The sequence below is a fragment of the Ranitomeya variabilis genome, chromosome 3, assembly GCF_051348905.1.
Source record: "Ranitomeya variabilis isolate aRanVar5 chromosome 3, aRanVar5.hap1, whole genome shotgun sequence".
Classification (NCBI taxonomy): Eukaryota; Metazoa; Chordata; class Amphibia; order Anura; family Dendrobatidae; genus Ranitomeya; species Ranitomeya variabilis.
In genome coordinates, this window is record NC_135234.1 from 463,316,857 (window position 1) to 463,340,922 (window position 24,066).

The window sequence follows — 24,066 nt, forward strand, 5'->3', positions numbered from 1 at the left end:
AATTGGGTGAGACAGCCCGCCTATAACTGACTGTCCTGCCGTAGGTTTGAAGTTTGGCTTGGAGCTCTATACTTCCTCGGCGTTCCGGCCACCAGTTATGCGCCTCAGTAGGATGTTGTCTCGTCTTACAGCACGACTCCTACTGGTATTCTCCTTGTTGCGTTGATCTCGTTTCTCACTCAGCACAATATACCTCGCTTCTTGTCCTTTCTTGGGGTACCGCCGCTATATCGTGCAGGCGCGGTCCCGTAATGTTCTCTCTGGTTGCTAGGCCTCTGTCAGGATCCCACCCCTGACAGGGACCCCTCTGAATCTTCCCCTACAACACCCTCTGCCACAAGGTGTTGCCTGGTTCCAACCCAGTCAGCTTTCTGTCTAACGTCCTGCCTAACCCCCAGTTTTACCAGATTGTGAGGAGTGGCCTAATAAATAGAACCCTTAGCTCCCCCTGGAGGCCAGACTGTGAAATGTATTGGTGTCTGTGATACCTGGTCAGATGAACTCCTTCAGTGCCATCAGACGTACCATAGCCCCCCTTAGCGGCGGAGCCACAGTACTGCAACGACCCGGACTCTGGGGCGCTGCATATATAAATACAGTATACATTAATAACTATATGTTGAGTTATTTAGAGGGCACACCAAATTTACACTGTTATTCAAACTATACACTGACTACTTTCCATTGTGTCATGGTGTACTTCACTTTTGTGATATACTGTATACCCCAGTATGGTCACTGCTAACTCCACACTAACAAAATGAACTACTAGCTGCTACCAGCAATCATTTATACAGGTTAATTGGACACCTTTTGCAAGGTAGCATATGGCTTCAGGGATGCGGTTCACAGAGCAAGAGGAACAGAGCTATTAAATTGCATATATTTAATCCAGAAAGATAGGCAGTGTTTTTAAAAAATATACAGAGATTATACAAAATGGCAACAAAACAATATAGTATATACCAGGGGTCTCAAACTGCATTCCTCAAGGGCCTCAAACCATGCGTGTTTTCAAGATTTCCTTAGCATTGCTCAAGGTGCTGGAATCATTCTCTACAGGTGATTAAATTATCACCTGTGCAATACAAGGAAATCCTGAAAACATGACCTGTTTGCAGCCCACGAGGAATGCAGTTTGAGATCTCTGGTATATACAATTACATATAATAAATGTGATAGCAAAAGAAAATTACTAAACCTGATGTCATTGAAATGGCTCAGAGGTTAGCGGAAGGAGGTACTCCTTAGGAAAATAGATAGAACCCAGAGCAAGCGGTAGCTTCCTGGACTAGTGAAGAGTGAGTGTGCTCATCACTACTCGTTACTCTCTCAAGCATCAGTGTGCTTGTAATGCTCATTACTCATTATTTGAATGCTCAAGTCCCCGCCCCACTTTGGTGCTTTTTAGACAGCCAAGAAACATGCAGGGATTTGCGATGTCCAAATATTTGAGATGCCACGCTCACAAGAGGACGATGGTGGGAAAATGCAATTACTGTTGCAAGAGGTGGATGATGATGAGACACAATTGTCAGCAAGTGATGCTGTTATGTCAGCAAGTCTGGAAGAGGACCAGGGTGCGAAATTCGAAGATGAGGTGGTGGACGATTAAGTCACTGACCCAACCTGGGAAGGTGACATGCCGAGTGAGAACAGCAGCACACCGGGAAGGTAGGAAGAGGCAGTGCAGTTGCTAGAGACACAAGGCAAGCAACTGTTCCCCAAAATTACATGTCATGGTGAATGTTTTTTCAGCATTAAAAGCAAGGCAAACATGCAAAAACGCAGCAAAAACGCTAGATGAAAACATAGCCCTAGGTGTGATTAAGCAATTTGTTTTCTCTTATTTATTTTGCCTTGCATACAATTCCTTATCCTGGAAAGAATGTTTCTTAACATTTTTTCCAGTAAAATCCATTTTAACTTTGGTTTTGTATGTTTTATTGTCAGTCCTTAAAAGTGGTGTAATATTCTGACAGCATTGTTTCCAACAGAGACCTGGGATTCAGAGATTCTTTCAGGGGTCTTGACCATGCTGTTCCCATGCCATTTCAGCATTGATTCAGCAATTTCTAAACCCCCCTCCAGACCTCCGGGGGGGCGCCATAAAAATGGTTGAGTTTCCCATTGGCTTCCTTTATACCCGTCACTCTGGCTGAGCACCCGAGCATTAGGATTTGCTCAACTTGAGTAACGAGTACCCTAGCATTTTAATGTTCACTCATCACTATCCAGGACTGACAAAATACACAAACCCAAAATTATGCTTTTTATTAGATGAAGGTTACGCCCACATACCTCCCCTTGGTGAGCTCATATGGGAGCTGGTGACGGGATATGCTAAGTGTTTTAGAATTTTATGAGCTCCCTAACTTACAGGATATTTTCATCCCTGGATGTCCCAGGTGGTAGATATTGTTATGTTTTCTGCTGTGATTTTACCATTCTGTAAAGATGAAACATGGCATGGATTGCATCATGAATCGGACCAATATTAAGTTGGAGGGGTTAGAATGGTCTTATGATGATATGAGTGAATGTGTTACATTTTTTCCTTGCTATGATGCCAAAAATATATCTACTATAAATATCAGATCAATGCAAACCCCAGTTTTCATCACTGATCACTGACTCCAAAGTGTCTCAGAGAAATCTTTTGAACAGCCTGTGCTTCTCCACCTCTGAATAAATGAATCCCAATTTTGGTGTCTGGTTCCCAGAGAAGATCTTCCTGTTTTAATTACATGGTCTAAACTTCAATGGAGGTTGAATGGTTAGTTCTTTCTCACTTGCTCAGCTATAATTAATGCCATATGTTCAATGTGAGGGTAATATGTCCCCTATCTGCAGATGTTTTATGGATTTTAATTTTTCTCTATGACAATCAGTGGGTTATAATGTCAGAAATCCTTTTAGGTTGTGTAATTCAGGTATAATTGAAGTGTTTATCAGTATCTTCCAATGTCAATCAACTAGCAGTCCTCCAGAAAAAATGTTCAATGTGGTCCAGCCAACTCATCTTTATGAGCTTCACAGATCTTTGCTATTAATCTCCCATCATAATAATTGACATAAGGCACACACGAAAAAAAGAGAAAGAACATAGTTCCAGGGAAGGACCAGGATCATTCATGACACATTATGGGAGAATGTAGCTGGAGAAAGACCTGTTTAAAATGCATTCAGTTGTTTTACACACTTCCATTCCTCTCTGTGGAAATTGACAGTGCAGTGCATACTTTGACCTTCGTTCTTGACAACAGTGGGAGTCCTGGAAGTTTGAACACCTTCTTAACCTTCTTTAATAATTATTAATTAGTCTATGAAAGTGAATGCTTTTTTGTCAATTAAATGTTTATATGCAGATGCCACCAGTAAACCCAAAATAACAAGACACAGGGGAAGGATAATCACCCATTTGGAAGATCCTAAAATAAAAACAACAGAATAAAAAAAACATTAAATGACGTACATAATCTATGAGGCAGAATTTATGTATTTCTGCAGCATGTAAGCAAAACTGTAAATGCAGGCTGGTAAGATCAGATGGAGGTAAGGTACAAGATCATGCATAAGAAAGCAGAAATGTTTTAGGAAGTTAACGCAGACTCAGATACTGAACCGGTTAGATGGGAGACCATTTAAATCTTTTGTTATGATTTCCTATACTCAGAAATTGCAAAGAACTCGATTTTCTTTAGACTCTCTCCTGAAGAGTCTAATCATGTGTCACACTCCATACCAGATAACCATTCTTAGTTTGAACAACAAAGGAGAGAATATTAAATTTTGTTAGAATATTAAAGGGAATCTGTCACCTAAAATTGGCCTATAAACTAAGGCCTCCGGCATCAGGCGCTTATCTACAGCATTCTGTAATGCTGTAGATAAGCCCCCCGATGTATCCTGAAAGATGAGAAAAACAGGTTAGATTATACTCACCCAGGGGCTATCCCAGTCCTGTTCGGGTGCGATGGGAGTCGCGGTCCAGATCCGGCGCCTCCCATCTTCCTAAGATGACGTCCTCTTCTTGTCTTCCTGCCGCGGCTCCTGCGCAGGCATACTTTGTCTGCTCTGTTGAGGGCAGAGCAAAGTACTGCAGTGTGCAGGCGCCGGGCCTCTCTGACCTTTCCCGGCACCTGCGCTCTGTAGTACTTTGCTCTGCCTTCAACAGGGCAGACAAAGTACACCTGCGCAGGAGCCGCGGCAGGAATGTTGGAGTAATGGCGTAATACAGATAAATGGACGTGCGTTTCGGCGTCAGCCTTCGTTAGGGGGCCCCTGAAGAAGGCTGACGGCGAAACGCGCGTCGGGGACTGGCACATCCAGAAGACGGCAGCATTCCAGGTAACCTCTGCTCCAGGCACCTTCATTATCTTCATTATATTTATTATATTCATCATTCTTAATACGTACAATTTACTAAGTGGTACATTTGTTATAGTGCCTGTTACCATCTGAGCAAGTACCTGCATGTACCGGCGTATATCCGGCTATATATATATATATAATTTTTTTTTCACCATATATCTGCTCTTTGGTTGCACTTTTTGCACTTTATGCTGGATATATTTATATATATATATACACGTCATTCACTGCATTTGCAGTCATTATATGCACCTTAGCCAAAAATTATTTTAGGCCAGTGGCAGGTGTATATCCTTATATAGACTGTATTGTTTCTATCATACCCAGTTAAGTGTGTATATATATTTTCAGCTCTGTGGTTGATGACAAATATATATTTATTTATCTATCCATTTATCTGTATTACGCCATTACTCCAACATTCCAGGACTGTGTTTATAATATTGCTCTGTCTCCGTGGTGTCGTGCCTTTCTTTTGGTTTCTTTTCCCCCTACCAATTGGTGTATTTTTTCCACAAATAAATTAATTATATGGATTATTTGGGCATTAGTTCGTTTTTTTGTTCTCTTTGTCTCTGTATTCCTTCCGAGTTGTCCATTATTATGTCCATCTCAGAGTACATATATTTAATATATATATATATATATTTTTTTATTTTTTTTATCTAATACTAATTATTTCATTGTGACTGAAATACTTATGTATTCTTTGCCTTGAGTACTGTATTTATATGGTCTTCCTGACCTGACTCAAGAACCTCATCCTGCTGTTCACTCGAGCTCTGTTCTTTTTCTTTACCAAGGCTTCTCTGGCCTGGACTCCAAATTGCAATATTTCTTTAAGTTTCCTTTAGTCCTTAAAACCTACTATCTGATGTGTAGTGGACATCGTTCTTCGCACACAACAACCCGTTGACATGAAAGTCTGCAGGTTATTAGACCTTTCACTGCTAAACTATAGGCCCTACCTGAGTCATAAAATGAAATCTGCCTCAGCTAGAGCCAATATAACTTCTCCATCTGAGCTAGTCCTAACTATTAACCCTGTCTGCTACTAACTGTTGCTGGGCAGAAAATGACTACATCAGCATTTCAACCCAGCAATGCAAGTTACCAACTAGACAAAACAGTACAATACATTATATAACCACAGATCCTTCCATGGGGATGTGACAGCATCTCTACTTCCAGATATGACAGTGGGGAAGATGATATCTGTAAAGCTATGTGAAAATAATGGTGCTATAAAAGTATAAGGGCTCATTATATTGTATGGAGGATTCTGTGTGTCCCACTATACTGTATGGAGGACTATGTGGTAACCGTTATACTGTCTGAATTGCTATGGTAGTGCATTATATTATATGGAAAGCATTATGGAGCCCATTATATTATATGAAAGGTAATGTTCAACCCATTATACGATATGGAGGACTATGTGAGGGCCATGATGCTGTATGGAAGGCAATGCGGGGCCATTATATAGTATCAAATGCAATCTGGGACCCATTATACTGTATGAAAGGCAAAATGGGGCCCATTATACTGCATTGGGAACTATGTGAGTCCCATTATGCTGTACTAAAGGCAATATGGACCCCATTATAGTGTATGGAAGGCAATGTGCATTCCATTATACTGTATGAAGGATTATTTGGGGCCCATTATACTGTTGGAGTACTATGTGGGGCCCATTATACTATATAGTGGATTAAGTAGGGCCAATTATACTGTTTGGAGTGCATTATGTTATATAGAAGGCATTGTTGGTGCCTATTTTACTGTATGGAGGACTTTGCGTGGTACATTATACTGAGTGGAGGACTATATGAGGCCCATTATACTGCATGGAAGGCATTATGGAGCACATTATACTGTAGGAAGGCAATGTGTGGCCCATTATACTGTATGGAGGCCTATGTGGGGTCCATAATGTGTGCAAAACTGTAAAGCGCTGAGGAATATGTTAGCGCTATATAAAAAGAAAGATTATTATTATACTGTATGGAAAGCAGTATGGGGCCCATTATACTGTATGGAGGACTATTTGGGGCCCATTGCACTGTATGGAGGGCTATGTGGGGCCCATTATACTATATGGAAGGCAATGTGGAGACCTACTTTATAGAAGGTAATGTGGAACCCATTATACTGTAAGGAGGACTATGGAGAGCCATTATACTACATGGAGGAATATGTGAGGCCCATTTTACTGTATGGAGGACTGTGTGTGGCCCATTATACTGTACGAAAGGCAATGTTGGGGTTTTTCTACTGTATGGAGGACTATGTGGGGTCCAATATACTGTATGGAAGGCAATGTGAGGTTCATTTTACTGTATGCAGGAGTATGTGTGGCCCTATGAACATTATGGAAAACTATGTGGGGTCTATTATACTGTATAAAAGGCAACGCGGAGTCCATTATACTGTATGGAGGACTATGTGGAGCTATTATACTATATGGAGGACTTTATGGGGCCCATTATACGATATAGCGGACTTTGTGGGGCCCTTTTACTGTATGGAATACTATTTGGCCTTATACTGTATGTAAGGCAATGTGAGGCCCATTATACTGTATAGAGGGCAATGTGGGGCATATTTTACAGTAAGGAGGACTATGTGTGGCACATTAAACTATATGGAGGACTGTGTGGGGTCCATTATACTGTATGGAATGCAATGCGGGGACCATTTTACTGTATGGAGGACTATGTGGGGCCCTATATACATTATGCAATACTATGTGGGGTCCATGATACGGTATGGAAGGTAATGTGGATCCCATTGTACTGTATGGAGAACTATGTGAGATCCGTTATACTGTAGGGAAGGCAATTTGGGAGCCATTATATTGTATGGATATTAATGTGGGGTCTATTATACTGTATAAAAAGCAATGTGGAGTAAATTATACTGTATGGAGGACTATGTGGAGCTATTATACTATATGGAGGACTAAGTGAGGCCCGTTATACTGTAGGGAAGGCAATTTTGGAGCCATTATACTGTATGGATGGTAATGTGGGGTCTATTATACTGTATGGAGGACTATGTGGAGCTATTATACTATATGGAGGACTTTGTGGGGTCCATTATACTATATAGCGGACTATATGGGGCCCATTTTACTGTATGGAATACTATTTGAGGCCCATTATACTACAGTGCTTTGCGAAAGTATTTGGTCTCCTGGAACTTTTCAACCTTTTCCCACATATCATGCTTCAAACATAAAGATACCAAATGTAAATTTTTGGTGAAGAATCAACAACAAGTGGAACACAATTGTGAAGTTGAACGAATTTTATTGCTTATTTAAAATTTTTGCATAAATTCAAAAACTGAAAAGTGGGGCATGCCATATTATTCCGCCCCTTTAACTTAATACTTTGTTGCGCCACCTTTTGCTGCGATTACAGCTGGAAGTCACTAGGGGTATGTCTCTATCAGTTTTGCACATCGAGAGACTGAAATTCTTGCCCATTCTTCCTTGGCAAACAGCTCGAGCTCAGTGAGGTTTGATGGAGATCATTTGTGAACAGCAGTTTTCAGCTCTTTCCACAGATTCTCGATTGGATTGAGGTCTGGACTTTGACTTGGCCATTCTAACACCTGGATATGTTTATTTGTGAACCATTCCATTGTAGAGTTTGCTTTATGCTTGGGATCATTGTCTTGTTGGAAGACAAATGTCCATCCCAGTCTCGGGTCTTTTACAGACTCCAACAGATTTTCTTCAAGAATGGTCCTGTATTTGGCTCCATCCATCTTCCCATCAATTTTAACCATCTTCCCTGTCCCTGCTGAAGAAAAGCAGGCCCAAACTATGATGCTGCCACCACCATGTTTGACAGTGGCGATGGTGTGTTCAGGGTGATGAGCTGTGTTGCCTTTAATAATAATAATCTTTATTTTTATATAGCGCCAACATATTACACAGCGCTTTACAGTCCTTATCTAAGAATTGGCCCAATATTTATGGACGTAACTGTTTATCACCCATGGTAATTCTGCTTTATGTCACCTGGCTAATCCATGGTTTTTTTCCCCTCTCCCTTTTTTTTTTTTTTTCTATACTATGTTGTGCATAAATATGTGATTCTTCAGAATTTGTTTTAGTCTTTGCCTGATGAAGAGATGTATGTAGTCTCGAAAGCTTGCAATTTGTTACCATCTTTTCAGTTAGCCATTAAAAGGTATCAACCACTGAGGACTCTCAATTCTAAATATTTTTCTTACAGTTTGCACACATTAACATCGCTGTCCCCGATGGGGCTCACAATCTAAATTCCCTATCAGTATGTCTTTTGGAATGTGGGAGGAAACTGGAGTGCCCGGAGGAAACCCACGCAAACACAGAGAGAACATACAAACTCTTTGCAGATGTTGTCCAAGGTGGGATTAGAACCCAGGACTCCAGCGCTGCAAGGCTGCTGTGCTAACTAACCACTGTGCCACCGTGCTGCCCTTTACGCCAAACATATCATTTGGCATTGTTGCCAAAAAATTTGTTTTCATCTGACCAGAGCACCGTCTTCCACATGTTTGGTGTGTCTCCCAGTTGGCTTGTTGCAAACTTTAAACGACACTTTTTATGGATATCTTTGAGAAATGGCTTTCTTCTTGCCACTCTTCCATAAAAGCCAGATTTGTGCAGTGTATGTCTGATTGTTGTTCTATGGACAGACTGTCCCACCTCAGCTGTAGATCTCTGCAGTTCATCCAGAGTGATCATGGGCCTCTTGGCTGAATCTCTGATCAGTCTTCTCCTTGTTTGAGATGAAAGTTTAGAGGGACGGTCGGGTCTTGGTAGATTTGCAGTGGTATGATACGACTTCCATTTCAATATGATCGCTTGCACAGCACACCTTGGGATGTTTAAAGTTTTGGAAGTCATTTTGTATCCAAATCCGGCTTTAAACTTCTCCAAAACAGTATCACGGACCTACCTGTTGTGTTCCTTGGTCTTCATGATGCTCTCTGTGCTTCAAACAGAACCCTGAGACTATCACAGAGCAGGTGCATTTATACGGAGACTTGATTACACACAGGTGGATTATATTTATCATCATTAGGCATTTAGGACAACATTGGATCATTCAGAGATCCACAATAAACTTCTGGAGTGAGTTTGCTGCACTGAAAGTAAAGGGGCCAAATAATATTGCACGCCCCACTTTTCAGTTTTTGAATTTCCACAAAAATATAAAAAAAATAACCAATAAATTTCGTTCAACTTCATAATTGTGTTCCACTTGTTGCTGATTCTTCACCAAAAATGTACATTTGGTATCTTTATGTTTGAAGCATGATATCTGGGAAACGTTCCAGGGGGCCAAATACTTTCACAAGGAACTGTATATGGAGGACTATTTGGTGTCCTTTACTGTATGTAAGGCAATGTGAGGCCAATTATACTATATGAAGGGCAATGTGGAGCATATTTTACAGTAAGGAGGACTATGTGTAGACCATTAAACTATACGGAGGACTGTGTGGGGTCCATTATACTGTATGGAGTACTATATGAGGCCCATTATACTATATGGAGGACCATGTGGGGCCCATTATACTGCATGGATGGTAATGTTGGGCCAATTTTACTGTAAGGAGGACTGTGTATCCCATTATACCTTATGGTGGACTGTGTGAGGGATATTATACTTTATGGAAAGTAATGTGGGGCCCATTATATTGTATGGAGAGCAATGTGGGGCCCATTATACTGTTTGGAGGACTATGTGTGGCCCATTATACTGTATGAAGAATTATGTGGGGCCCATTATACCATATGGAAGGCAGTATGGGGCCCATTATACTGTATGGAGGACAATTCATTGCCTTGTATGGAGCACTATGTGGGGCCCATTATGCAGTACGGAAGGCAAAGTGGGGCCCATTACACTATAGGGAGCACTATGTGGGGTCCATTATACAGTATGGAAGACAATGTGGGACCCATTATATTGGAGAGCCATAATGCTACCTGGAGGACTATGTGGGGCCTATTTTACTGTATGTAGGACTATGTGAGGCATATTAAACTATATGGAGGACTATGTGGAGCCAATTATACTGTATGGAGGACTATGTGTGGCCCATTATACTGTATGGAAGGCAATGCTGGGGTCATTGTACTATATGGAGGACAATATGGGGCCCATTATACTGTGTGGAAGGCAATTTGGGGCCCATTATACTGTGTGAAAGGCAATGAGGGGGCCCTTTATACTGTATGGAGCACTATGAGGGACCCATTATACCATATGGAGGAATATGTGGGGCCTATTATACTTTCTGGAAGGCAATTTGGGGACCACTAAAATGTATGTAGAACAATGAGGTATGGGGAGCGATTATACTATATGGAGCACTTTGTGGGGCCCGTTATATTGTATGGAAGGCAATGCTGGGGTCATTGTACTGTAAGGAGGACTATGTGGGGCCCATTATACTGTATGGAAGGCAATTTGGGGCCCATTATACTGTATGAAAGGCAATGAGGGGGCCCTTTATACTTTATGGAGGACTATGAGGGGCCCATTATACCATATGGAGGACTATGTGGGACCCATTATACTTTCTGGAAGGCAATTTGGGGACCATTAAAATGCATGGAGAACTATGAGGTATGGGGAGCGATTATACTATATGGATCTCTTTGTGGGTCCCATTATACTTTATGGAGGACTATATGGTTCCCATTATACTGTATAGTGGACTATGTGGGGCCCATTATAATGTTTGGAAGTCAATGTGGGGCTCATTAGTCTATATGGAGTACTATGCAGAGCCATTTATACTGTATGGAAGGCAATATGGGGCCCAATATACTGTATAGATGACTATGTAGGGCCCATTATATTATATGAAGGATAATGTGGGGCTTATTATACTGTATGGAAGGCAATGTGGGGCCCATTATACTGTATAGAGGACTATATGGGACCCAATATACTGTATGGAGGACTATTTGGGGCCAGTGATACTGTATAGAGGACTATGTTGGACCAATTAGACTGTATGGAGGACTAAATGTGGTCCATTATACTATTTGGGGTGCTATGATGTCAATTATACTATTTGGAAGGCTATGCGGGGCCATTATACTATATACAGGACTATATGGGAGCCGTTATACACTATGTAGTGCTATGTGGCCCATATTTTCCTGTTTGGAAGGCTATGTGGGAGCCATTATACTGTTTTCAGGGCTATGTAGGGGATATTATACTGTTTGCAGGTCTATGTGGGGCCATTAAACTGTTTGCAGGGCTATGTGGGAGACTATTATATTGTTTTCAAGGCTATATGGGGACCATTATACTGTATGTGAGCAATTATATAGTGTGGAGGTTTTTGTGGGGTCCATCATATTGTGTTGAGCGCTGTGTGGGGGGCCTTATACTGTTTGAATGGCTTTTGAGGTCCATCATACTATGTGGAGGGGTTTGGGGGTCATTATACTGTATGACGACCCATAATACTGCAAGATAAATGTCTGAGGATCACTGTTAGGGCATCAAACTTTATTGAGATCACCATACTTTGCCACGAGGTGGGTGAGGGTACTGTAAGAAGGTTGCTTTCCCTGCTCCTTGCCTGGAACCGCATAGTCAGACAGCTGGGTTGTTGGGGGGAAGACTTTCTGCTTTGGACAGAGGGGACCAGGTGACTGCTGGGAAGAGAGAGGTGTGGTCAGAAAAGAGCGAGAGAGCAGAGAGAAGGCAGCGCGCCAAAGAGAGGGCAGGCTGCAGCGCCGTGCTCCCCTAAAGCTAGTGCTCCCCGTGAGGGCACTGAGGCTGAGATACCCACCAGAGTGAAGGCTGGATGTGAGGGTGTAGACTCGGAAGCCTCCTGAATCAGAGACAGTGACTCAGGTGCAGCCCTGGTGACCGCAGTGACAAGCAAAGATCCCTGAGGGTGATAAGTAACTGCCCAGTGTGTGTGTGTGTGACATGTTACTACAGAGAGACTGTCAGCCTGGTGCACAGAGACTCCTGCAGCAGTGACGGAGACTGTGCTATTTCCTGGTTCCAGTTTCACTTTGAGAAGAACAGACTGCAAAAGTTTAACCCCGGAGTCTCCAGTTGTCAGAAGACAGGACAGACTTCAGACTCTTCAAGTGCTGCTGGTGACTGTACCCACATTGGAAATAGGACCCTCCAGTCAGGATTTCCCTGGACTGATAAGTTACAAGAACACTGGTTTTTTTCCATTTCTATTCTGCTTAACTGTTTCATACCTTCAGTTAACTTGTTGTGTACTGTTATACTGCTTGCTTTACCTTTGTTCACCCCCTGTTTACTCCCTGTGAGAATTTTTCCCCTGTTAATAAATCCCCTCTAACAGTTGGTCTGTCTGTTCCGTGGTGACATACGCAACCCTGCACTCTATTACACTTGGCGTAGTCGGCAGGATGTCACACGGTAGCGCGGAAGGGGCAGACCAAGCAGTTGAGGGAGGCCCCAGGTCTAGCATCTCCCTGGGAGCCATGTTAGCTAACCTGCCAAAATTTTCAGGGAGTAATGTCATGTTGTGGGGTTGGACGGAGCGCATCCGAGGGATGATGCGGATGCATCCTATGACACCGGCTCTGCAGGCGGAAATAGCTGTGATGGCCCTAGAGGGGGATGCACGGGACTCTGTTATGCTCAGACCCCCCCAGGCGAGAGATACCCTGGACAAAGTATTACGTATACTTGAGGAGACGCATGGGGACCCCACTGACGTAGGGGAGCTGCGCATGCGACTGTTATACTGCTTGCTTTACCTTTGCTCACCCCCTGTTTACTCCCTGCGAGGAGAATTTTTCCCCTGTTAATAAATCCCCTCTGTTAATAAATCCCCTCTAACAGTTGGTCTGTCTGTTCCGTGGTGACATACGCAACCCTGCACTTTATTACAGTACAGTAGGGACATTATACTGCGCATGAGGAGAGTACTGCTGAGGAATTCACTGTGGGGTTATCGCATTGTATTTGGAGTGGCACTTTTGTCGGCATAATACTTTATGGGAGTAATGAAAGGGAATCTAGGGGCTTCAATAGGAGGAAAATTACTTTGTAAATGCTGCAAAGTTGTGAGATATTGAGACATGCTCTTCTGCGACTCCACCAAATATGTTTATTATTTTTCTTGAGTGGGTGCCCAATTAGAACTTCTGTTATGGGACGCCATGATTTCTATGTTCCAGAGTTCCTAGTGGCCCTCACCACACTGATTAGAAAGTTATCATCTATCCTATAGAAATTAATGACAATAAAACTAAAAAATGAAAAGTTATGCTATTGTACTGTTAGCAGGTAATATTTTAGAAAGGAATTGCAAAATGTGATTCAGATATAGAATCTTTGTAATTTTGAGAATATATATCAAGCAATATGTATAGTTTACTATTGTTAATATGTATATTATTACAGTTACACATTTGGCACAACTTCCCAATTAGATATTATAGTATTCTCTATGTACCGTACATCTAATAAAGGTATACAGACCTGTATTTAAGGCTCTCAGATACAGTGTTGAATTGTCTGTTCCCCATGGGCTGTCTACTATACATGTAATAGGGATGTTGAAGATTTCTGGGATGACATCATACATGTGAAGCGTAATGTTAACATACGTTTGATCTTCTTTGATAGATACCCTGTAAAGCAACATATAAAAGAACAAAAGAGTATGCAACATTTTTAATGAGCAATGTTAATTTTTTTTTTAAATTCACTCTAGCCTATACGCTTATTATCCTGGTACAGCCAATGCCACATGTACTGACTCTCTTTGTCATTCCAACTCCCTCCCCTCTTCTTTGCAAAGTGGTAGCAAACGCTGAACATGTGAACTTGGCCTTAGTCAGATATTTCCATGGTTACTGAAGTACAAATAAAAGCTTTTCAAATGTTTTTATACTTTTATTGCCAATTACATCAAATTTATACAGAGACTTAATATTTACAGTGTTGCCTCTTATTTCTAAAGACTTACTTTATTTTTCAGTCTATAAGACACATCGTACCATAAGACACACCCCAAATTTTGGGGTGGAAAATAGGAAAAAAAAGATTTTTATAAGATGGGGGTCCGTCTTATAGTCCAAATTTAAGGTATCTTACCTGGGAGCCGGCGGCGGTTAAGCCAGGTCACAGGAGGCATGGTCCCTTCTTCAAGGCAGCGGCAGAAGTGGGGCAATGCTGCAGGCCCTGGGTGGGAGTTGGGGGTATCCCAGTGGTGCGATTCTGCGGGCGATGTTGGCAGTGAGGCAGAGCAGAGTGCATTGCGTTGAGCAGGGTCCCTTTCTCATGGAGCCGGTGGTGGCAGAAGTGTAGCAATGCTGCTGACAGGTGTCGGCTGTGAGACAAGCAAAGTGCATGAGGAGAATGGCCCAGCCGAGATCTCAATCTCCACGTGCATCCTCCGGTGGCCATTTCCATGAAGCACACAGCCTCATGAGAATGGCTGCTGGATGCGGCCCATGGCTTCAGGAAAATTGCTGCCAGGAAACCAATGATGTACTCCGTTGTTCTCACAACTGACACAGGGCCGTAGCATCACCACACTTTTGCTACCACTGGCTCCCTGAGGAAGGGACCCTGCTCAATCACTGCCACAACCCCCCTGGAGAGCCTACTTTCGGACTAAAAGATGCACCTCCCATTTTCCTCCCAAATTTTGGAGGAAAAAATGTGTCTTATAGTCTGAAAAATATGGTATGTAATTATAGAATTGTATGTATGGAATTTACCATCATTTCTGTGTCTTTGTTTGTCTACCCACTTTTTGAGCATTGACTTCAGATTCTCAATGGAATTGAGATCTGGGGGATTCCTGACAATGGCCTTCATCATAGAAAAATCTTTTTGGGATGCACAGGAATCGAACTGCAGAGGACTGGGATAAAGTTATTTTGTCTGATGAAGCCCCCTTCAGAATGTGTGGGAGGACATCGGAAATGATTGTCTGGAGACAAAAAGGTAAGAGCTACCATGATTCTTGTGTCGTACTAACAGTAAAGCATGCTGAGACCATTCATGTGTGGGGCTACATTTCATCCAAAAGAGTGGGTCCGCTCACAATTTTGCTAAAACACTGACATGAATATAGAATGGGACCTAAACATACTCCAAATGTAACATTTCCCTCTCTGTGTGACCCAGAAGTTGATTTTAAAGTGTAGACCTATGGTCAAGACAACGTGGCTCCATAGGCATACATGGTAAAAGAGACCTCAGGCTAACACATAGATCATAGAGTGATCTGGACAATCTGAATTGGGTTACATAACTCAAAAGAGGAGCAAAACTTCACTGGATACCTGAGAAGATGATGATAGGTGAATATGTGAGAGAGAGCCAGGGCCGTAGTCATGGCTGAGATTAACAGGTCTTGCTCGCCCTGTTCTCCTGTCACATGCAGATAATGTCCCATGGTCAATGCACTTGCCTCTTTGCACCATAAGGGTCTTCTCTCCATTGCCTAAGGTCCCCTCCGGTCATCGTCGTACAAACAGAGACACTGTCCAGTTGCAACTTGAAACGTAAAACTTTACTTCCATCTTTGCACAGCACATCCTTAACAGACACAGCATTTGCATAGAGTTTCCTACAGCTCACAATTTCCACTTTCCCTGCACTCTTCCCTTGGTCCTTCAGTACGTGCCTGGGTCGTACCAATTCTTGCGGTAACGTAGAGTCCTCCCTGTCCAGACTCACTGCGCTTGGGGATTCCCTCATCCATTTCGCAACAGATCTGAGGGCGTCAGCCCATGCAATGAACTTCAACATATTGAGCGACCTACGTCCCCGTACTGCTGTGGACCAGCTGATTCTTCTACTTCACCACTGCTGTACCCTGCTGTACCCTGTGCTGGTTCACCTGCACTTCTGTGCAGTCCTGGATGGCTGGGTTCTCTGTCTTAAACGTTGTGGGGCCCACTGTGTTACCCTGGCCCTAAGGTCCTCCAGAAATGTCTGGGCTCTCTGGCCCTTCTGAGCTGTTTCAGCTCCCTGGCTTTTCTGACTCACTTCAGGAAATGCACCTGTCTTAACCACAGCTGGCCCCTACTACGTTAACTAGTTACTATACTTAGCTTCTATTACCTAATACTACTGTGCCCCATCTAGTGTCCTAATTAAGGTACTGCTTTCCCTAAGTAACCATCTTCAGCATATACATAAAGACAATATACAGTATAAATATATGTACATAACAGCACCAGATACGGCATTTAACTACAACAACATAAATCATTTAGTACTAGCTTCAACCGGGACTTGATTAAATTGTGAGGGCATATACCAGTCTCTGTCACCCCTTACAAATATATTAATATACTGACTCTACACTGCATAAACCTACACTGCCTTGAAAAGGTATCCTGTGAACTTTTCCACATTTTTTCATGTTACACCCACAAACTTGATTGTTTTTTTAATTTATATTTTATGTGAAATGCCAAAACATGACAGATCTACACCAGAAAGGTTTAGATTAAAGCATATTCATGTTTGTGAATGGCCCAGTGACAGTCCAGACCTAAATCCTATAGGGACTCTGTGGCAAGACATGAAAATTGCTGTTCAGAGACGTTCTCCTTCCAACCTCACTGAAGTAGCGCAAATTTGCAAAGAATAGGCAAAAATTTCAGCATTTATCTGTGCAATGCTGGTAGAGACATACCCAAAAAGACTAGAAGCTGTAATTGCAGGGAAATGTGGTCCTTAAAAGTATTGACTCAGGGAGGCTGTATACAAATGCACATCATAATTGTCAGATTTATATTTTTAAAATAATTAGAAAATCATGTATCATTTTCTTTACACTTTACAAATACTTGTTGCTTTGTGTTAGTATATCACATAAAATCCCAATAAAACACATTTCAGATTGTGAGTGTAACATGAAAAAAGTATGGAAAAGTTCACAGGGTATGAATATTTTTTCAAGGCACTGTATACACAATTTTAGGGGAAAAAAAGTTCATATAAGTGCTTCTTTAAAGAGTTGCTCCATAATCAAAATGTATCACTTATTCAGAAATCAGTAGCATATTTATGAACCCTTTGCCACTTAGGTTGTGATTGGGGCTGCTTGACCTTCCTTGCATGTTTCATATTATTCTATATGCTACTATCAGGACCTCTCCTAAAGGTACCTTCACACTCAGCGACGCTGCAGCGATATAGACAAAGAGCTGATCGCTGCAGCGTCACTGTTTAGGTCGCTGGGGAGCTGTCACACAGACAGCTCTCTCCAGTGACCAACGATCAGGGGAACGACTTCGGCATCGTTGAAACTGTCTTCAACGATGCCGAAGTCCCCCTGCAGCACCCGGGTAACCAGGGTAAACATCGGGTTACTAAGTGCAGGGTCGCGCTTAGTAACCTAATATTTACCCTGGTTACCATTGTAAAAGTAAAAAAAAAAAACAGTACATACTCACCTTCTCATGTCTGTCACGTCCCCCGGCGTCCACAGGGTTACGCGCTGCTTCTCAGAGCTTCCTGCACTGAATGTGTCAGCGCCGGCAGTAAAGCAGAGCTGTGCTCTACTGCCGGCGCTGACACATTCAGTGCAGGAAGTTCTCGGTAGCAGCGCGTAACCCTGTGGACGCTGGGGGATGTGACAGACATCAGAAGGTGAGTATGTTCTGGTTTTTTTTTTTTACTTTTACAATGGTAACCAGGGTAAATATCGGGTTACTAAGCGTGGCCCTGCACTTAGTAACCCGATGTTTACCCTGGTTACAAGTGAACACATCGCTGGATCGGCGTCACACACGCCGATCCAGCGATGACAGCGGGTGATAAAGTTCTGGACTTCTAGCTCCGACCAGCGATATCACAGCGGGATCCAGATCGCTGCTGCGTGTCAAACACAACGAGATCGCTATCCAGGACGCTGCAACGTCACGGATCGTTGTCGTTCTCGCTGCAAAGTCGCTTAGTGTGAAGGTACCTATAGAACAGCAAAGCTGATAACAGCCTTTGTGGCTAATCATGCTTAAAGGCCCCCATAGACATTAGACTAACGTCGGTCAAACCAGCCAATATTGATGGGTTCCGACAATACTCAAATGTGTATGGGAGGACCCGCTGACTGATCATTGAGAGAGATGTTGAACACACGTTTAATTTCGGACTGCCGATCCCTTTGTTCTCCCAGAGATAAATCGCCAGCTAACATGAATGCCTGTGGCTTTCTCAAAGAGATTGCAGAGATGACCAGCCTAGTGCTCCTGTGTATCGGAGAGTTGGCTGAGATGGATATCAGCCCAAATCATTGTTTGGCTAACAGCTATCTAATGTGTATGGCCTGCTTTAAAGTACAACAATAGCACATAATAAAATACTTACCTATAAAGACCTTCTTGAACACAACTGTCATTTTGGATAAAAGTTCCATTAATTAGCCAATAAATATTTATTAATTCTATGGAACTATTAAATCCAAGCCAAGAGGAGCAACGTAGATCAATTTTTGAGCCTGTGCAAAAATAAATAATAATAATGATAAAGTGAAAAATAATAAGTAGAATAAGTGTCAGAGTATGTAGATGAAAACCCTAATTGAGAAAGGAAATGGTAATTCTCAATTGTCAATTTACTTAAGCATTTTCAGAAGCAGCTACAGAGGAACATTCCACCCTTATAATCCAAATTGCAGAGTAGAACTACTACTATTATCGGTTTTTGAGACTACCATGCAATAACACTTTGATCTGCAGGTTATATTTAAGCATTATATAAGTGAACACACTGTAACATCCCCTAGAAAGAAAAATGAAAGCCTGAAAAGGTTTATGAAAAAAAATCACAATTTTAATTTTTTTTTTCAAAAGTGCCCAAAAAGACCAATTATTTCATGTGTGGGCACCCTTACTGAGCAGGTATCTGGATGGATAGAGGGTGTTCTTAATCCCCTGGTAAAGGATACACCCAGCTTCATTCAGGACACAACTGACCTATTGAACAAACTATCAGCAATAGGTCCTGTACAGGGGCGGACACAGACGATTTGGGGCCCCTGTGCAAGAAATGTGTTTGGGCCCCCCTCCTTTTATGGCTACCAATGTACAGATATATACATACTATATTTTTCGGATTATAGGACGCTCCGGATTATAAGACACACCCCAAATTTTGAGGAGAAAAACAGGAAAAAAAAATGTTCTTAATAAAATGGTGGTGCTTCTTAGGGTATGTGTCCACATTCAGGATTGTATCAGGATTTGGTCAGGATTTTATGCAAGTAAAATCCTGATCAAATCTGCACCTGAGGTCACTGGCAGGTCACCTGCGCTGTCCTTGCGTTCTTTCTGCACTGTAAGGGTATGTGTCCACGTTCAGGATTGCATCAGGATTTGGTCAGGATTTTTCATCAGTATTTGTAAGCCAAAACCAGGAGTGGGTGATAAATGCAAAAGTGGTGCATATGTTTCTGTTATACTTTTCCTCTAATTGTTCCACTCCTGGTTTTGGCTTACAAATACTGATGGAAAATCCTGACCAAATCCTGATGCAATCCTGAACGTGGACACATACCCTAAGGACATGCTGCGTTTTGAAAAAACGCGCCGCATGTCTGTTTCCGCGAGTCTGCCGCATGCGTTTTTTTCTGCATAGTGGAGACGGGATTTCATTAAATCCCCTCCACTATGCTGTAACATCTGGACACTGCGTTTTTGACGCTGCGGCAAAAACGCAGCGTTTCCTGAACGTGGAAACATACCCTTATAATCCATGCGTCTTATTGCTTACTGGGGGTAGTAGCTGTGGTGAAACGGGGTCCCGGGGTCGCTGCTGGAGGAGGCAGGAGTGGGGTGACGCTGCAGGCCGCAGGCTGGGATGAGGGGGTGTTCCGAAGTGGGTGCGCCACAGCAGGTGTCCGGTGGTGCTGCTGCGGGTGTCTCCGATGCTGCAGGTGTCTGGTGCTGAGGGGGTGTCCGGCGGTGCTGCTGCGGGTGATCTCCATCTGTGCATGCGCCGCCCCCAGTGCCATTTTCCTGGAGTCCACCGCACAGGAAACCATGGAACTGCGGGGGGCTCTGGCCTTTCACAAAATGTCGGCAGAGCCCCCTGCAGCACCGGAGACACCCGCCGCAGCAACGGGCAGCATCGCCAGACATCCTCGCAGCACCGGACACCCCTGTAGCACCGCTGGACACCCCCTCATCCCAGCCAGCGGCAAAGGTACCGGTAAGGTATATACACATTATAAGACGTACACCCATTTTCCCCCCCCAAATTTGAGGGAAAAAAGTGCGTCTTATAATCCGAAAAATACGGCATATTGCATAGTCTCCTCTCATTATGTATATTGCCACCAGTTATTACACAGTCCCCTCTCTTGTTATGTGTAACGCCGTCACTTATTACACAGTGCCCTCTCGTTATGTACAGCATTGTTATTTATAGTGCCCTGGTCTTTATTTCATACTGCCCTGTTTTGTTAGTTATACACTGAAATGATAACTGATGGAGCATGATAAGGGTATGTGCACACGTTGCGGATTCTGCTGCAGATTTTTCCGCAGCGGATTTGGAAAATCCACAGTGCAAAACCACTGCGGTTTTCACTGCGGATTTTATCGCGGTTTCTTCTGTGGATTCCTCTGCGGGTTTTCAACTGAACTTTCCTATTGGTGCAGGTTGAAAACCGCTGCGGAATCCGCAGAAAGAAGTGACATGCTGCGGAAAATAATCCGCTGCGTTTCTGCGCGGAATTTTCCGCAGCATGTGCACAGCGGTTTTTTTTCCCCATAGGTTTACATGGTACTGTAAACTTTGGGAAAGCTGATGCGGATCCGCAGCGTCAAATCCGCTGCGGATCCGCAGCAAAACCCGCAGCGTGTGCACATACCCTCAAGCTTTTCTTCTGTTGGAGGAGGCTAATGGTATGTGCAGATACAGTAGAATTCTATATACGGTATATATTATGTGAAGCAATACAAATGCTGCATCGGAGGAAGGATGGGGACAGGAGCCACTCTGAGCCTGGAGTTATTGCTGCAGTGATGGCAGGAGGTGTCTGGGGTCAGTGATTACAAGCAGTGAATTAGTGCCTGTGATGCAGCTCCCTGCTATCTGATCGTGCAGGATCAGGTGTCTCAGCCACTCACTGCACCGACCAGGAAGCACCGAGCACACAGTCAGTCACTGCTGTCATCATGGACATGGTGCCTCCTGACACCGCTGCTCGGGGGATACTAACCAGCAGCAGTGAGAACTCCCGGCCATCCCTCACCTTGTGCTCTGGAAGAAGAGGCCCTGAGATCTGGAACACAGAGGCTGCAGGAGACCTGTGGCAAGCAGAGGACCCAGAGGAGGAGCAGGGTCAGGTGCAGACCAGGGCAGCGGGGGTGCACTCAGCCACTCACTGAGAGGCTGAAGTTTGCAATCGAAACAAACTTTATTTAAAATGTATATGCTGCCTAGCCACGCCCCTGCATGTGGAACTGGGAAGCGATTCTGTGATTCTCCTGCCTCATAGAGCCAGCAGCAGCATCAAGAGGAGAGGAAGGGGGCCCCTTATGGCGTCTCCTGCAGCGTGCAGGGCCCTCTCTGACAGCAAATTACTCCGGTACCGGCCCCCTTCCTCTCCACTTAGTGGAGATGCTGCCGCTGGCTCTATGAAGGAACAAAACACTTCAACAGCTGATTGGGCCCCCTCTCCTTCGGGGCCCCTGTGCAGCCGCACCGGCTGAACCGGCGGTATGTCCGCCCATGGTCCTGTACCAGAAGGAACCATCCTGGCCACCATGGATGTGGAATCTTTGTACTCCAATATCCCACACCAGGATGGATTAAATGCCTGCAAATTCTTCCTGGAAAACACAGGGACTGAAGTGGATTATGTGGTGAAACTTATAAAATTCATCCTCACCCACAATTTCTTTGAATTTGACAAGAAGATCTATCTACAGGAAACTGGCACAGCAATGGGAAGTAAAATGGCCCCACAGTATGCAAATCTTTTCATGGCCAAGATTGAAAGCAACTTTTTGTCCTCATGTCCCATCAGGCCTCTGGCGTACTACCGCTACATTGATGACATTTTAATCATCTGGACGGAGTCTGAGCCACAGCTAAAGACGTTCCATGAACAGTTTGATCAATGTCATCCTACCATCAACTTGACACTCAACTACTCCTGTACTGAAATTAACTTTTTGGACACCATCATTAACCTGCTGAACAATAAAATAGAGACATCCCTGTATCAGAATCCAATCTACTGTCCAACATACCTTAAATGGGACAGTTTCCATCCACAACACATAAAAAACTCTATTGTCTACAGCCAAGCCATCACATACAATCGTATATGTTCCAACCCAATGGATAGGGATGAACACCTTGGTTGCCTCAGAAAGACCTTTTTGAATCAGGGCTACCTTCCAAGAACAATTGAAAACCAGATTACAAAAGCCACCAGAATATCAAGGAATCACCTGCTACTAGTGTTGAGCGATACCGTCCGATACTTGAAAGTATCGGTATCGGATAGTATCGGCCGATACCCGAAAAGTATCGGATATCGCCGATACCGATACCCGATACCAATGCATTTCAATGGGACGCAAAGTATCGGAATGGTTCCCAGGGTCTGAAGGAGAGGAAACTCTCCTTCAGGCCCTGGGATCCATATTCATGAGTAAAATAAAGAATTAAAATAAAAAATATGGATATACTCACCTCTCCGGTGGCCCCTGGATCTTACCGCTGTAACCGGGAGCCTCTGTTCCTAAGAATGAGCGCGTGAAGGGCCTTCGATGATGTCGCGACTTCTGATTGGTCGCGTGAACGCTCATGTGACCGTTCATGCGACTAATCAGAAGCCGCGACGTCAGCCGCGAAGTCATCGAAGGTCCTTCACGGGCTCATTCTTAGGAACAGAGGCTCCCGGTTACAGCGGTAAAGTCCAGGGACCGCCGGAGAGGTGAGTATATGGATATATATGGATATACTCACCTCTCCGGTGGCCCCTGGATCTTACCGCTGTAACCGGGAACCTCCGTTCCTAAGAATGAGCCCGTGAAGGACCTTCGATGACGTCGCGGCTGACGTCGCGGCTTCTGATTGGTCGCGTGAGCGGTCACATGAGCGGTCACGCGACCAATCAGAAGCCGCGACGTCATCGAAGGCCCTTCACGCACTCATTCTTAGGAACAGAGGCTCCCGGTTACAGCGGTAAGATCCAGGGGCCACCGGAGAGGTGAGTATATCCATATTTTTTATTTTAATTCTTTATTTTACACATGAATATGGTTCCGATACCGATTCCCGATACCACAAAAGTATCGGAACTCGGTATCAGAATTCCTATACCGCAAATATCCGCCGATACCCGATACTTGCGGTATCGGAATGCTTAACACTACCTGCTACATTACAAAGCTAAAGAAGAAAATAACCGGGTACCTCTAGTAGTCACCTACAATCCAAATCTGGAGGTGCTAAGGGGAGCTGCATGGAAATTACAACCTTTAATACAAAAAGATGCCTGATTACAATCCATTTTTCCAGACCCCCCACTACTGTGTTTTAGGCAGCCCCCAAATCTAAGAAGCATCATTGTCAGAAGCTCCCTGTCCTCTCCCACAGCTGCAGGAACCTTTCCTTGCAACCAGAAAAAATGTAAAACCTGTCCATTTATAATGACCACGGACAAGATAAACATCCC

At 43.5% G+C, this 24,066-nt stretch overlaps 1 protein-coding gene across 3 annotated transcripts in view; it reads right to left on the minus strand.

Moving 5' to 3' along the window:
• Positions 1-877: 877 nt before the first annotated feature.
• Positions 878-24,066, minus strand: part of LOC143818311 (interleukin-1 receptor type 2-like) — a 47,380-nt gene continuing 24,191 nt past the window's right edge. For all 3 annotated transcript variants that reach the window (XM_077299661.1, XM_077299662.1, XM_077299663.1), the window contains 3 exons: positions 18,738-18,867; positions 13,881-14,032; positions 878-3,431 (listed from right to left, as the gene is read on the minus strand). In XM_077299661.1, the coding sequence (XP_077155776.1) occupies positions 3,319-3,431; positions 13,881-14,032; positions 18,738-18,867 (395 nt within the window). In that variant the 3' untranslated portion in view covers positions 878-3,318. The remainder of the gene's footprint in view (positions 3,432-13,880; positions 14,033-18,737; positions 18,868-24,066) is intronic.